Source organism: Theropithecus gelada, chromosome 11 (genome assembly GCF_003255815.1).
Source record: "Theropithecus gelada isolate Dixy chromosome 11, Tgel_1.0, whole genome shotgun sequence".
Classification (NCBI taxonomy): Eukaryota; Metazoa; Chordata; class Mammalia; order Primates; family Cercopithecidae; genus Theropithecus; species Theropithecus gelada.
The window spans coordinates 10,033,741-10,050,718 of record NC_037679.1 but is presented as its reverse complement, the minus strand read 5'-3'; the positions used below and the strand labels follow the sequence as shown (position 1 = coordinate 10,050,718).

At 40.6% G+C, this 16,978-nt stretch overlaps 1 protein-coding gene across 1 annotated transcript in view; it reads right to left on the bottom strand.

Annotated features, from left to right (window-relative positions):
• Nucleotides 1-15,249: 15,249 nt before the first annotated feature.
• ATF1 (activating transcription factor 1) overlaps nucleotides 15,250-16,978 on the bottom strand; it is a 60,508-nt gene continuing 58,779 nt past the window's right edge. Inside the window, exon 7 of the mRNA XM_025403572.1 lies at nucleotides 15,250-16,771. Within this exon, the coding sequence (XP_025259357.1) occupies nucleotides 16,627-16,771 (145 nt within the window). The 3' untranslated portion in view covers nucleotides 15,250-16,626. The remainder of the gene's footprint in view (nucleotides 16,772-16,978) is intronic.

Genomic DNA, 16,978 nt, shown 5'->3' with positions numbered 1-16,978 from the left:
ACTTAAGCCCAGGAGATTGAGGCTGCAGTGAGCCATATTCACACCACTGCACTCCAGCCTGGGTGACAGAGCGAGACAATTGTCTAAAAAATAAAAAAATGAAAAATTGACTTTGTAGCTTACCTTTCACATTCTTTATAGTAGCTTCTGATGAAGCTACTATAAAGATGAAGCTTCATAAAGAATGTGGTATCTTAAGAAATTATTTTAAATTTTAAATTTATTTTTATTTCAACAGTTTAGGGGGAACAGGTGGTGTTTAGTTGCATGGAAAAGTTCTTTAGTGGTGATTTCTGAGATTTTGGTGCAGCCATCACCTGAGCAGGGTACATTGTACCCAATGTGTAGTCTTTTTATTCCTCACCCTTCTCCCACCCTTCTCCCTGAGTCCCAAACTCCATTGTATCATTCTCATGCCTTCTGTCCTCATAGCTTAGCTTCTGCTTGTAAGTGAGAACATCATGATGTTTGGTCTTGCATTCCTGAGATACTTCACTTAGAATAATGGTCTCCAATTTCATCCAGGTTGCGGCAAATGCCATTATTTTGTTCCTTTTTATGACTGAGTAGTATTCTGTGGTGTGTGTGTGTGTGTGTGTGTATGTGTATATATATTTTTATATATATATACATGTATGTATATATATATATATTTTTATATATATACATACACACACACCACATTTTCTTTATTCACTTGGTTGATGGATGTTTAGGTTGTTTCCATATTTTTGCAATTGCAAATTGTGCTGCTATAAACATGCATGTGCAAGTGTTTTTTATTGTTGTTGTTTTTTGGTTTGTTTTTTCTTATAATGACTTATTTTCCCCTGGGTAGATACCTCTGGGATTGCTGGATCAAATGGTGGTTCTATTTTTAGTTCTTTAAGGAATCTCCATACTGTTTTCCATAGTGGTCATATTAGTTTACATTCCCACCACCAGTATAAAAGTGTTCCCTTTTCACCACATCCATGCCAACATCTATTATTTTTTATTGTTTTATTATTCTTGCAGCAGTAAGGTGGTATTTCATTGTGGTTTTAATTTGCATTTCCTTGATAATTTGTGTTTAGCATTTTTTCATATGTTTGTTGACCAGTTGTATATTCTTTTGAGAATTGTCTATTCATATCCTTTGCCCAATTTTTGATGGAATTGTTTGCTTTCTTCTTGCTAATTTATATGATTTTATTGTAGATTCTGGATATTAGTCCTTTGTCAGATGCATAGTTTGCAGATATTTTCTCCCACCCTATAGGTTGTCTATTTACTCTGCTGATTATTTCTTTTGCTGTGCAGAAGCTTCTTAGTTTAATCAAGTCCCATCTATTTATCTTTGCTTTTGTTGTATTTGCTTTTGGATTCCTGGTCATGAACTCTTTGCCTAAGCCAATATCTACAAGAGTTTTTCCAATGTTATCTTCCAGAAGTTTTACAATTTCAGGTCTTAGGTTTAAGCCAGTGATCCATTTTGAGTTGATTTTTGTATAAGGTGAGACATGAGGATCTAGCTCTGTATTAGTCTGTTTTCATAAATGGACTATAAAGTGCTTTATTAGTCCATTTTCATAAATGGACTATAAAGTGCTTTATTAGTCCATTTTCATAAATGGACTAAAACAGTGCTATAACTCCAGATATAACTGCTGGAGACTAGGTAATTTATAAAGGAAAGAGGTTTAACTGACTCACAGTTCAGCATGGCTGGGGAAGCCTCAAGAAACTTACAATTATGGCAGAAGGGGAAGGGGAAGCAAAGCACCTTCTTCACAAGGCAGCAAGGAGAAATGTTGAGCAAAAGGGGAAGAATCCCTTATAAAACCATCAGATCTCGGCCGGGCATGGTGGCTCAAGCCTGTAATCCCAGCACTTTGGGAGGCCGAGACGGGCGGATCACGAGGTCAGGAGATCGAGACCATCCTGGCTAACCCGGTGAAACCCCGTCTCTACTAAAAAATACAAAAAACTAGCCGGGTGAGGTGGCGGGTGCCTGTAGTCCCAGCTACTCGGGAAGCTGAGGCAGGAGAATGGCGTAAACCCGGGAGGCAGAGCTTGCAGTGAGCTGAGATCTGGCCACTGCACTCCAGCCTGGGCAACAGAGCGAGATTCCATCTCAAAAAAAACAAAACAAAACAACAACAACAACAAAAAACCCATCAGATCTCATGAGAAGTCATTCACTATCATGAGAACAGCATGGGGGAATTACCCCTATGATCCAGTTACCTCCACCTGGTCTCTCCCTTGACACATAGGGATTATGGGGATTATAATTCAAGATGAGATTTGGGTGGGACACAAAGCCTAACTGTATCATTTCACCACTGGCCCCTCCCAAATCTCATGTCCTTTTCACATTTCAAAACCAATCATGCCTTCCCAACAGTCCCCCAAAGTCTTATTTCAGCATTAACCCAAAAGTCCAAGTCCAAAGTCTTATCTGAGACAAGGCAAGTCCCTTCTGCCTATAAGCCTGTAAAATCAAAAGCAAGTTACTTACTTCCTAGATACAATGGGGGTATGGGCATTGGGTAAATGCGCCCATTGCAAATAAATTGGCCAAAACAAAGGGGCTGCCAGCTACAAGCAAGTCCAAAATCCAGTAGGGCAGTCAAATCTTAAAGCTCCAAAATGATGTCCTTTGACTCCATGTCTCACATCCGGGTCATGCTGATGCAAGAGTTGGGTTCCCACAGCCTTACGCAACTCTGCTCCTGTGGCTTTGCAGGGTACAGTCACCACCCCCCGCCCCACCCCTCAGCTGCTTTCACAGGCTGGCATTAAGTGTCTGTAGCTTTTCCAGGTGCATGGTGCAAGCTGTCAGTGGATCTACCATTCTGGGGTCTACTGGGCAGTGCCCCTGTGGGGAGTCTGTGTGGCAGCTCTAACCCCACATTTCCCTTCTGCACTGCCCTAGCATTATTTCTCCATGAGGACCTCACCCCTGCAGCAAATTTCTGCCTGGGCATCCAGGCATTTCCAAACATCTTCTGAAATCCAGGCAAAGGTTCCCAAACCTCAATTATTAACTTCTTTGCACTTACAGGCCCAACACCACATGGAAGCCACCAAGGCTTGAGGCTTGCACCCTCTGAAGCCACAGCCTGAGCTGCACATAGGCCCCTTTTAGTCACAGTTGGGAAATAGGGCACCAACTTCCAAGACTGTACAAAGTAGCAAGGCCCTGGGCCTGGCCCACAAAACCATTTTTTCCTCCTAGGCCTCTGGACCTGTGATGGGAGGGGCTGCTGTAAAGACCTCTGACATGCCCTGGAGACATTTTCCCCATTGTTTTGACTATTAACATTCAGCTCCTTGTTACTTATGCAAATTTCTGCAGCTGGCTTGAATTTCTCCTCAGAAAATGGGTTTTTCTTTTCTATCACGTTGTCAGCCTGCAAATTTTCCAAACTCGTATGCTGTACTTTCCTTTTAAATGTAAGTTCCAGTTTCAAAACATCTCTTTGTGAATGTATAAAACTGAATGCTTTTAAGAGCACCCAAGTGATATCTTGAACACTTTGCTGCTAGGAAATTTCTTCTGCCAGATACCCTAAATCATCTCAATCAAGTTCAAAGTTCCACAGTTCTCTAGGGCAGGGGCAACATACTACTAGCCTGTTTGCTAAAGCATAGCAAGAGTCACCTTTATTCCAGTTTGCAACAAGTTCCTCATCTCCATCAGAGACCACCTTGCCTGGACTTCATTGTCCATATCATTATCAGCATTTTGGTCAGAGTTATTCAGCAAGTCCCTAGGAAGTTCTAAACTTTCCCACATTCTTCTCTCTTTGTCTGAGCCCTCCCAACTCTTCCAGTCTCTGCCTGTTACCCAGTTCTAAAGTTGCTTCTACATTTTGGGGTATCTTTATAGAAGTGCCCCTTTATCTCAATACTAATTTACTGTATTCATGTGTTTTCATATGCTATACAGATCTGCCCGAGGTTCGGTAATTTATAAAGGAAAGAGGTTTAATTGACTCAGTTCAGCATAGCTGGGGAGGCCTCAGGAAACTTATAATCATGGCAGAAGGCAAAGGGGAAGCAAGGCACCTTCTTTAGAAGACAGCAGAAAGGAGAGGTATCAAGCAAAGGGGGATATGTCTTATAAAACCATTTTATAAGGGGGATACCCTTATAAAACCATCAGATCTTGTGAGAACTCACTATCTCGAGAACAGCATGGGGCAAACCACCCTCATGATTCATTTACCTCCACCTGGTCTCTCTCATGACATGTGGGGATTATGGGGATTTCAGAGACTACAATTCAAGATGAAATTTGGGTGGGGACACAAAGCCTAACCATATCAAGCTCAATTCTTCTACATGTGGTTTGTCAATTATCCCAGCACCATTTGTTGAATAGGGTGTCCTTTCCCCCACTTTATGTTTTCGTTTGCTTTGTCCAAGATCAGTTGGCTGTAAATATCTGGCTGTATTTCTAGGTTTTCTATTCTGTTCCATTGGTCTATTTGCCTATCTTTATACCAGAATCATGCTGTTTTGGTAACTATAGCCTTGTAGTATAGTTTGAAGTCAGGTAATGTGATATCTCCAGATTTGTTCTTTTTGCTTAGTCTTGTTTTGGCTATGCAGGGTCTTTTCTGCTTCCATATAAATTTTAGGATTGTTTTTTCTAGTTCTGTTAAGAACAGTGGTGGTATTTTGATGGGAATTGCACTGAATTTCTGGATTGCTTTTGGCAGTATCGCCATTTTCACAATATTGATTTTACCCATCCATGAGCATGGGATGTGTTTCCATTTGTTTGTGTTGTCTGTGATTTCTTTCAACAGTGTTTTGTAGTTTTCCTTGTAGAGATCTTTCACCTCCTTGATTAGGTGTATTACTAAGTATTTTATTTTTTTGCAGCTGTTGTAAAAGGGGTTGAGTTTTCTTGATTTGATTCTCAACTTGGCCGTTGGTGTATGGTAGTGCTACTGATTTGTGTACATTGATTTTGTATCCTGAAACTTTACTGAACTCATTTATCAGATCTAGGAGCTTTTTGGATGAGTCTTTAGTGTTTTCTAGGTATACAATTACATCATCAACAAACAGTAACAGTTTGATTTCCTGTTTACCAATTTGGATGCCCTTTGTATCTCTTGTCCAATTGCTCTGGCTAGGAGGAAATTCTTAACTTTAACATAATTGAATCTAACGGTATTTTCCTTTGTTTTATACTTTTTGTGACTTAAGAAATCCTTCCCTAAGTTGAGGTCATAAAGCTATTCCTTACAATATCTTATAAAAGTTTTATAGTTTTTGTCTTTCATATTTATTTCTTCCATCTACCTGGAATTGATTTTTGTGTACGGTGTAAGGTAGAAATTCAATTTTCTTATTTTCCTGTATGAATAACTAATTGTTTCAATGCCATTTAGTTTTTAAACTTTTTTGTATGGAAAATGTCAAATATATACAAAAATGGATTAATAAACCACATGTACCCATCACCCAGCTTTGACAATTAACAATTCATGCCCAGTGTTACTACACTTTATCTCCATCTGCTTTCCCCAATGTCCAAAATTATTTGGAAGTAAATTCTAAGAATCAGTCCGGGAGAGGTGGCTCATGCCTGTAATCCCAGCACTTTGGGAGGCCTGGGTGGGTGGATCACTTGAGGCCAGGAGTTTGAGACCAGCCTGGCCAACATGGTGAAACCCCGTCTCTATCAAAAATATAAAAATTAGCCAAGTGTGTTGGTCGTGCTTGTAGTCCCAGCCACTCAGGAGGCTGAGGCAGGAGAATCGCTTGAACCCAGGAGGTGGAGGTTGCAGTGAGCTGAGACTGTGCCACTGTGCTCCAAACAGAGACTCCATCTCAAAAAAAAAAAAAAAAAAGGTTTAGTCCTGTCTCGTTCTAAAATACATTGTGTTTGATTCCTTAGAGAAGAAATACTTCATTTGTGCTCTGATTCACTGAAGTAACAACATCAACACTTTAATAGCATCCATAGGTGTAGCTGATGCTAAGCCTCAGATGCTGTTGCCCAGGCTCTTTACCATCACCTCCAGACTGTTTTTGTCTCCTGGTTTCATTTTCAGACTGGCCCTCCCACATAATGGGTCAGTGTCAAATACAAGTCCACATCCTTACAATCCATGATTCAAAAGGGAGAGAGAGAATGTCCTTTTCCAGGGTCCACAAATCAAATCCTGTAAAAGGACTCTGGTCTTCCCAGATCTCCTGCCCTTGCATTGGACCAGTCCCTGTGGAAAAAGGGATGGGGGCCTGTGATCTTGGCCAGATCTGGGCCATATGCACTTTCACTGATAACTCCTGTCAGAATCACATTGGATGAGTAGTGGGCCTGATCCCCAAAGGAAAGGGGTTTAGAGCAAATAGAAACAACAGATGTTCACTATAGAAAGCAGGAGTGAAAAACATGAAGTGGTTGAAGATTAGCCTTACCATAATTTTATTCTGATCACTTAATACAGTAGAGTCAAACAGGAATCCAAGTTTCCAACTTTATTTTTGGCATTGGAGAATCACAAAGAACCCTAGCTTCTTTATACTGCCACAGTTCAATGGCGTTAAAGCAATCAAGGTGTCATACAGCTCACTTGAGTTTTTAAAGGTTCTACTAAAAAGTGAGAATTCTACACCAGCATCGGTCATTGTTGCAGAATATCACCGAGGTCTGTTTAGTGTGCTCCTGTATACTGGGAAAGAGACAATAATGGTTTTTTTTTTTCACTAACCATTTGTATACATATGTAAGTAATATAACTTTTATTAATAAAAGTAAATGTGATAAGAAAATTCTAAGAATATTATAATTTTCAGTATTTTAATACTTATTTTGAAAACATAAGGTCTTTTAAAATATAATCACACTATTATACTTTAATATGAATTATAATTATTTAATGGCAACTCATTAAATGAAGCCAGCATTACGTTAATACCAAAAATCAAAGACATTACAAGGACAGAAGACTGTAGAAAAATATCCTTTATGAAGAGAGATGCAAAAATCTTCAATAAAGTATTGCAGATTAAGTTCAGCATTATATAAAAACGATAATATATCATGACCAAGTCGTGGTTATTCTGAGAATACAAGACTGGTGGTTCAATATTAGAAAATAAGGCCAGGCGTGGTAGCTCATACCTATAATCCCAGCACTTCAGGAGGCCAAGGCAGGCCGATCATTTGAGCCCAGAAGTTCGAGATCAGCCTGAGGAACATGCCGCAACCCTATCTCTACAAAATACAAAAACATTAGCTGTGTGTGGTGGCACATGCCTGTAGTCTCAGCTACTTGGGAGGCTGAGATAGGAGGAATGCTTGAGGCTGGGGAGGTTGAGGCTGCAGTGAGCTGTGATAGCACCACTGCACTCCAGCCTGGGTGACAGAGTGAGACCCTGTCTGAAAGATCTAAATAAATGGAGAGAGGCACAGAGCAAGATGGCAGAATAGAAGCCTAAACTGTTCATCTGTCCACTGGAGCACCAAATTTAACAACTAATTGCACACAGAAAAGCACTGTCACAAGAAATAAAAATTAGGTGAGCAGTCACAATACCTGGTTTTAACTTTGCATTGCCAAAAGAGGCATTGAGGAGGGCAGGAGAGACAGTCTTGAGTCTAACACCCCTCCACAGTCCCCTGGCAGTGGCCCTGCAGTGCACAGAGAGTATCTGTGTGCTTTGGAGAGTGATAGTGACTTTACACTGAACTCAGTGCTGCCCTGTGAGAGTGGAACCAGTGCCCATGCATAGAGGGGGCATTTGGACAAGCCCTAGCCACGGGGAAAATTGCCCATCCCAGCCGTCGGAACTTGAGTTTCACAGCCAGCCTCACCACCGCGGGCTGTAGTGCTCTGGAGTCCTAGGTATACTTGAAAGGCAGTCTAGTACACAAGGACTGCAATTCCTGTGCAACCCCTAGTGCTAGGCTGGGCTTAGAGCCAGTGAACTAGGGGGGCACATGACCTCAGGCAACACCAGCTGGCACAGCTAAGGGAAGGCTAACACCATCCCTCCCCCGGCCCCAGGCAGTCCAGCTCATAGCAACGAAAGTGAGTCCTTCCTTTGCTTGAGGAGAGGAGAGTGGAGAGTAAAGGGGACTTTGTCTTGCATCTTGGATACCAACTCAGTCACAGAAGGAGAGGGCGCTGGGCAGAGTCATGAGGCCTCCATTTAGGCCTAAGTTCCCAGACAACATTTCTAGACACACCCTGGGCCAAAAGGGAACCTGCTGCCTTGAAGAGAAGGATCCAATCTTGGCAGGATTTATCTCCTGCTGACTAAAGAAACGTGCTGGCTTCGAGGGAGACCCAGCGCATTCCCAGCTGTGGTGGCTATGGCGAAAGACTCCTTGTGTTTGCGAAAAGCGGAGGGGAAAGCAAAGGGGACTTTTTCTTGCACCCGAGGTACCAGCTCGGCCACAATGGGCTAGAGCAACAAGCAGGCTCTTGGGGCTCCCCGAATCCAGGGCTAGGCTCTTGGATAGCATTTCTGGACTTGTCCTGGGCCAGGGGGGACCCACTGCCCTGAAGGGTGAGTCCCAGACCTGGCAGCATTGATCACAGGCTGACAGAAGAGCCCTTAGGCTTTAAGCAAACATCGGCAGTGGCCTGGCGGAGCCACCAGTGGGCCAGTGGTGCTGGTGGCCACAGGGAGCGGCTCCATTGCCTGTGGAAAATGGAGGGAAGACTGGGAAGGACTTTGTATTGTGGTTTCAGTACCAGCTTAGCCGCAGGAGAACAGGACATCAGGTAAATTGCTAAAGGTTTTCTTTTAAATTTCTCATATTTCTCTATTTTGCTTAACATCCAGATCCTGTATTAGGTGCACTGAAGTTTAGATGCGTTTTATCTTCTAGGTTAATTGAATATTTTATTTTTATTTATTTATTTATTTTTGAGACAGAGTTTCACTCTTGTTGTCCAGGCTGGAATGCAATGGCATGATCTCAGCTCACTGCAAACTCTGCCTCCTGGGTTCAAGTGATTCTCCTGTCTCAGCCTCCTGAGTAGCTGGGATTACAGGCACATGCCACCATGCCTACCTAATTTTTTTTTTTTTTTTTTAGTAGAGATGGGGTTTCATCATATTTGTCAGGTTGGTCTTGAACTCCTGACCTCAGGTGAATCGCCCACCTCAGCCTCCCAAAGTACTGTGATTACAGGAGTGAGCCACCATGTCCAACCTGAATCCTTTATTTTTTTTTAGTGGCTGATTTTGTCCCAAGTAATTATTTTTGCTTTAAAGTCTATCTTGTTCAATATAGTTATGCCAGCTTTCTTTTGGCTAGTATTTGGTATAAGTTTTTCCATGTTTTTACTTAAAGTACCAAGTCTTCAGCCTTGCTGTTTCCTTATATTTTAATTTACTTCTTATAAGCAACATATAGTTAGATTTTATTTCCTAATTCAACCTGACAATCTTTGTCATTTGACTAAATACCCAGTTCATTTACATTTATTATGATTATTGATACATATGGACTGATTTCTACCATCTTATTTTGGGCTATTTGTCCCACCTGTTTATTTCTTTTTCTCTCCTTTCTTGTCTTCTTTTGGATTGATGAATGTTTTTACTGGGTATAGAATTCTAGGTGTTTGTGCACAATGATAAAGTGAAAAGTAAAGGGCCCTTTTGTTCTCTTTTTGTCATCTCCAGAAGTAGAGTTTGAGCTTGTGAAAAACCATGGTTCATATGTATTTGGCATCCTTCGCCTACCACCATACTTAGTACATAGTTAATTCATAGGAATTCCATTTGTTTTGATTATCTTTGACTACAACTGGCATTAGATGTGGCCTTTCCTTTTAAAAAATGTATTGCTAAGAAGTCTAAGGCAGTTTTTGTTTAAATGTTTTGTAAACTTAGCCTATGTTATTTGCAACTTTTCTGAATTAAAAAAAAAAATTGGCAAGTCTTTTCCCCAGATGCGATATTAAATTCTAAGAGCTGTCAGTTGGGCAAAAATGTTTAGATCATTTTTTTTCCAAAATTAATTATTAAATTACCATACCTACACTCCTCACTAAATTTCCTCTGGTCTACTTGATCTTTCATTTATGGAATGGTACAGTATTAAGGTACCATTTATAAACTTCTTAAAAAATGCTACAACCCAGTATGCATTATTTATGGATCCATGTCAATATTAAAACATGGACTGGGCTGGGCGTGGTGGCTCACGCCTGTAATCCCAGCACTTTGGGAGGCCAAGGTAGGTGGACTGCTTGAGCTCACTAGTTCAAGGCCAACCTGGGCAACATGGCGAGACCACGTCTCAAAAAAAAAAAAAAAAAAAAGGAAAGAGAAAAAGTTATTTTGGAGTTAGAGCTGTGTAAATCAGTGTGTAAAACTTCTGTGATTTTAAAATGGAGGGTTGCCATCTAGTGGACACATTTAAATATAACCTTTAAAGTCTTTCATAGTAAGTTATGACGCAATGGAATAAAGCTTTCCAGACTCTTCCACACCACATGTTAAGAAAGAAAGTATATTCTGATAGTTAAAACAACAATTTGGAATTTATCAGATCTAGGTATGAACCCTAGTTTTCTTATTTACTGTGTAACCTTGGGCAACGTTTCAAACCTTTCTGTACCTTAGTGAGTTTGAACTCAGAACTTCATTGATTTAACACGGTTCCCAACTTACAAAGGTTCGACTTACCATTTTTTGACTTTATGATAGTGTGAAAACGATACTCATTCATTAGAAACCATGCTTCAAATTTTGAACTTTTCCTGGGCTGCTGATATTCAGTATAATACTCTGGCAATGTCGGGCAGTGGCAGAGAGCCGCAGCTCCCAGCCAGCCACGTGATCACCAGGGTTAACAACTGTTACTCTACAGTGCACTGTGTTGCCAGATGATTTATTTGTAGGGTAATTTAAGCATTCTGGATACGTTTAAGGCAGGCCAGGCTAAGCTATGGTGTTGGCTAGGTTAGCTGTATTAAACGCATTTTCAATTTACAATACTTTCAACTTACCATGGGTTTATCAGGATATAACCGCATCATTAACAGTAGAGGAGGTCAGGCGTGCACACCTGTAATCCCAGCACTTTGGGAGACCAAGGCGGGTGGATCACCTGAGGTCAGGAATTCCAGAACAGCCTGACCAAGGTGAAACCCCACCTCTACTAAAAATACAAAAATTAGCCAGGTGTGGTGGCACTTGCCTGTAATCCCAGCTACTCCAGAGGCTGAGGCAGGAGAATCGTTTAAACCCGGGAGGCGGGGGCTGCAGTGAGCTGAGATCACACTATTGCATTCCAGCCTGGGCAATAAGAGCAGAGCTCCATCTCAAATAAACAAAACAAACAAAAACAAAAAAAAACAGTAAAGGAGCATCTGCATTACAAAGTCCTCCAGTGAACTAGACTAGACTGTGGGGATAGTTTCCTAGACTGTGGGGAGATAGGAGAGCACAGAATTAGACAGTCTCCTCCTAGAGTTTAATAAGGGTTGTGTTAGGTGTACTGGGGAGGGACTACTATTAATATTTTAGAGTGGGCAGTTAGAAATTGGGTTTAAATCTTAGATCCCTTAATAATGCTTATATAACCTTAGGCAAATGCCAGTCTCGAGGATGACATTAAGACCTAAGTTCAACAAGAGCTGTATCACTGCTTCATCATCACTCTTTTCCTAGTAATGCTTGGAATAGAAAAGGCCTTCAATAAATATCTGCTGAGTGAATGAATGACATTACCTTAGCATTACCTGAACACATTTCCTGGTGCATAAGCACTCAATAAATTTCAGATATTAAGGAAATTACATGACTATGTATATTATGTACATAGAAACCTTGGACTTAAAATAATTTTAGATTGATACATAACTTACCAGTTAAAAATTGTTATATACACTTACTAAAGGCAGAAAACTGCTGCATGTAACCCTATCAATATTGAGGGAAGGCCAGGCATGGTGGCTCACACCTGTAATCCCAGCCAAGGATCGCCTGAGGTCAGGAGGTTGAGACCAGCCTGGCCAACATGGCAGAACGCTGTCTCTACTAAAAATAGAAAAATTAGACAGGCATGGTTGTACACGTCTGTAATCCCAGATACTCGAGAGGCTGAGGCAGGAGAGTCGCTTGAACCTGGGAGGCAGATTGCAGTGAGCCAAGATTGTGCCACTGCACTTCAGCCTGGGCAACAGAGCGAGACTCCACCTCAAAATATATATACATATATTTTTTTTCCTATACACACACACACATATATATAATTTTCTCTATATAGAGAGAGGAAAAGGATCTCAACCATGCAATGGCAGAGAGATACAGTCTCTAATGCCGACCTATGTCTGCTACAAAAAAATTTGCACCAATAAAGGGAGACAGTTATCAGAATCTCAATCTCAAAAGTGGGAAGAGGGGTGGCGGGCACAGTGGCTTACGCCTATAAACCCAGCACTTTGGGAGGCTGAGGTGGGTGGATCACTTGAGGCCAGGAGTTTGAGACTAGCCTGGCCAACATGGAGAAATTGCACCTCTACTAAAAACTACAAAAATTAGCCAAGTGTGGTGGCACACGCATGTAACCCCAGCTACTTAGGAGGCTGAGGCAGGAGAATCACTTGACCCTGGGAGGTGGAGGTTGCAGTGAGCCAAGATCACGCCACTGCACTCCAGTCTCCAGTCTGGGCAACAGAGCAGAGCAAGACTCTGTCTCCCAAAAAAAAAAAAAAAGTGGGAGGAGGGGGCGTTAAATGGCCTAAACCTCTTCCAAATGACTGTCCCTCAAAAATTCCTGCCAAACTCTCCTAGAACAGCCTTCTGAATTCCACTATCTTGAGGTATGTGTTCCTTCACTTTTATAGTAAAACAAACAGTATTTATTAAAAACAGGCCAGGCGAGGTGGCTCACACCTGTAATCTCAGCACTTTGGGAGGCCAAGGTGGGCAGATCACTTGAGGTCAGGAGTTCGAGATCAGCCTGGCCAACATGGTGAAGCCCCATCTCTACTAAAAATACAAAAATTAGGCCGGGCGCGGTGGCTCAAGCCTGTAATCCCAGCACTTTGGGAGGCCGAGACGGGCGGATCACGAGGTCAGGAGATCGAGACCATCCTGGCTAACATGGTGAAACCCCGTCTCTACTAAAAAAAATACAAAAAACTAGCCGGGCGAGGTGACGGGCGCCTGTAGTCCCAGCTACTCGGGAGGCTGAGGCAGGAGAATGGCGGGAACCCGGGAGGCGGAGCTTGCAGTGAGCTGAGATCCGGCCACTGCACTCCAGCCTGGGCGACAGAGCGAGACTCCGTCTTAAAAAAAAAAAAAAAAAAAAAAAAAATACAAAAATTAGCTGGGCGTGGTGACACATGCTTGTAATCCCAGCCACTTGGGAGGCTGAGGCAGAATTGCTTGAACCCAGGAGGCAGAGGTTGCAGTGAGCCGAGTGGGATACTGCACTGTAGCCTGGGTGATAGAGCGAGACTCTGTCTCAAAAAAACAACAAACAACAAAAAAACCCTACTTTGTACAACAGAGTAAATGATGTAATGATGATTATGATTAGGTTTTGATGTACTTTGTAAAGCTATGAAATTTTTTTTACTATAACCTGTGATTTTTCCTTTAAAGTAGCTGTTAAGCCCTTAGTCAAATTTCATTTTATCAATTTTATAGCATCTTTTGTGGGAATCTGAACTGCCATCATGACAACTCATTATATAATTCCAAGCCATAATACATTTTTTGAGACATGGTCTTGCTCTGTCACCTAGGCTGGTGTGCAGTTGTGCAATCACAGCTCACAGTAGCCTTGATCTCCTGGGCTTAAACTATCCTCCTACCTCAGCCTCCCGAGTAGCTGAAACTACAGGTTCCTGCCACCTTGCCCAGCTATTTTTTGCATTTTTTGTAGAGGCAGGGTTTCACCACATTGCCCAAGCTGGTCGCAAACTCCTGTCACCAAGCAATCCCAATGCCTCAGCCTCCCAAAGTGCTGGGATTACAGGTGTGAGCCACCCGCCTGGCCTAATACACATTTTTATATCCCTCCTGTGACCCCATTTTTTAACTGGAGAAGAACGCAAGTTTAACCTAGTAGTTGCAATATAATTATTGCTGGCTAGGCGCGGTGGCTCACGCCTGTAATCCCAGCACTTTGGGAGGCCGAGGCGGGCGGATCACGAGGTCAGAAGATCGAGGCCATCCTGGCTAACACAGTGAAACCCCGTCTCTACTAAAAATACAAAAAAAATTAGCTGGGTGTGGTGGCGGGCGGCTGTAGTCCCAGCTACTCGGGAGGCTGAGGCAGGAGAATGGCGTGAACCTGGGAGGCGGAGCTTCCAGTAAGCCGAGATGGTGCCACTGCACTCCAACCTGGGTGACAGAGCAAGACTCCTTCTCCAAAAAAAAAAAATATATATATATACACACACACACACACACACACACACACATATATATATATAATTGCTGAATGAATAAATATAGTAAGAATTCCAAAATGCTAACAAATGCCCATTCTTCCTGCTCTGTTCATTATTATTAAAGGAGTGTCTTATTACCCTATGTGTTTGTGAACAATAATCTATTTCCATAAATATATAAATGAGTACATTGATAAGTAAAAGAGCAAGTTGAACTAAGGAAATAATTTGATTGATTAGTCTTTTGCATTTTGGAAGTCTAATTTCATGTTTGGACTATAATCCCTTAAAAAGTTGGTAAGTCCCACATTGGATTCCAATTAGAAAAACATACAGGAAAATAATTTGTTATGCATTTATGGAACCATTAATGGTTTGCCCTGGCGTGTTTCATATAGCTAGAGTAAGTAACTGGGTCCAGTGAGCAAGGCCCTATACCAGAAGTCTGAAGGCAGCAGTTTACAAATATTTGCAGATGTCCAGCTGTTAAGGCACTAAGAGCTAGGCTACCTGTTGTAGACAAGCATGGTGTCTACCCAATAATATATTATCTGTTGAAACAGTCTTTTGACATAACCCAGTGACCTCATACCTCCCATATGTTTAGGCCTAATGGGCCACCAGTTTGAGAGTCTGGCTTTATACAAGGTAGTAAGTGGTATAAGTAATCCCCCTGGTGATCAAAGTTTTTTTTTCTTTTCTTAAAGTGCTGTCAAGTCAACAGAGTCCCATTTTAAAAGACCCTTTTAATGAGAAATTTCATCAGGAGGGTCAAACACAAATGTATCAGTTAAGATTTCTACATAGTATTAGGATAATTAACAGTATGGCCACCAGCAAGCTTATCATTAATATACCAAGCATTATATTTTACATTCGGTAGACTATCAAATGTCCTTTAATTTCACAGACAACAATATGATACATACTGTGTAAGAAGCACACAACAGTTCTGCAGTACAATTTTAAACTGTATACAAATTGGAAATACAGATGTTAAACACTGGTGTACTGACAGTATTTCTGAATTTTAGATAAACTGCATACAAAATTTACAAAGCAAGTATTAGCCAATCTGAAAACTTTACTTCCTATAATATAAAAATGATACTTTGAGATGCAAATTTTACTAAAGTATATAAACATTTAAAATAATCATTAAAAACTCAACATTAGAATTTATAAAGATCAGCTATAAAAATATATTGGCAGTCACTTTTCTTATAAAGGTACCATTCACTACATTACAAAATAGTCTCTAACATAAAATTGCCTTAATAACTATAATCGAATCTGATAAACCTTACATTATTAAATTGATTATAAAATCTTCTTAGAAAAACTTTGGTATGCATCTTCAGAAGGTTTTTAAAAAATAATATTTTAAGGGCCTGTAAACATTCCATTCTATTAAAGCACAGCAGAATAAGTAATGGATATTCAACTGCATACAGAATATAGAATCAAAAAAACAATTTATTATGTATTTGTAGAAAATCACCATTACCAGAGTAAGCAAAAAAACCAACTATTTAAAAGTATCAAACTTTTAAACAGTTCTTTTTCCATTCTGATAAAAAATGTTATAAAATCACCATACTCCATTCATGTACCTTAGATGCCTTTTAGGATAAGATCTTAAAAATAATTAACCCACTCTCAAAAATCCATTCAAGTCCAATAAACAAACTTTAAAAAACCCACTTAAAAAGACTTGACAGTAGAACAAGTATACATAATCAGAACACATACTTTATATATTTAGTAATGTACTAGGTTTTCTCTTACCTTTGTAATTTAGAATTTATTGGCAGAAACACACACACACACACACACACACACACATATATATATAACTAAAAAAGGTAAATTTCAGCAAACAGAAATGCAAACCTGTAGGGTAAATTGATTTACTTTTAAAAATTCAGTTTATCAAATTTCATCTTCTCTGCCATTTTGGATTGGCAACTATTGGTTATTTAGAAAATTTAGACTGCTGAAAGTTCATTTCTTGCTCCTTGAATATGTTTAATTTCTACGAAGCTTCCAGTTGTGCCCGCAGTTTCCTTGAGGTCATTTTTCACTTTCTCCTTCTGTCACTAGATATCGTGCATAAGATAGTTATCCTTGAGTTGGAAAAGCCTAAATAAAAAGTTTAACTTTTGACCTTTTAATTTATAAAACTCCACTAAGAAATCCATTTAATTTTTATGCAAGTTCACAAAAATATTTTCTTTCTTAAGAATCAAACACTTTTATTGGAATAAAGATCCTTCAAAGTTTTTAACTCTTCTATTAGAGTTTTATTTTGATTTTCCAGGACTGCAACTCGGTTTTCCAGGCATTTCACATATTCTTTCTTCTTTCTGCGACATTCTCGAGCAGCTTCTCTAAATATGAGCATTAAAAAAACATTGTTAGAAAAAACTTCACGTTCTTTTTTTTTTTTTGAGACAGAGTCTCGTTCTGTCGCCCAGGCTGGAGCGCAGTGGTGCGATCTCGGCTCACTGCAAGCTCCGCCTCCCGGGTTCACGCCATTCTCCTGCCTCAGCCTCCCGAGTAGCTGGGACTACAGGCGCCCGCCACCACGCCCGGCT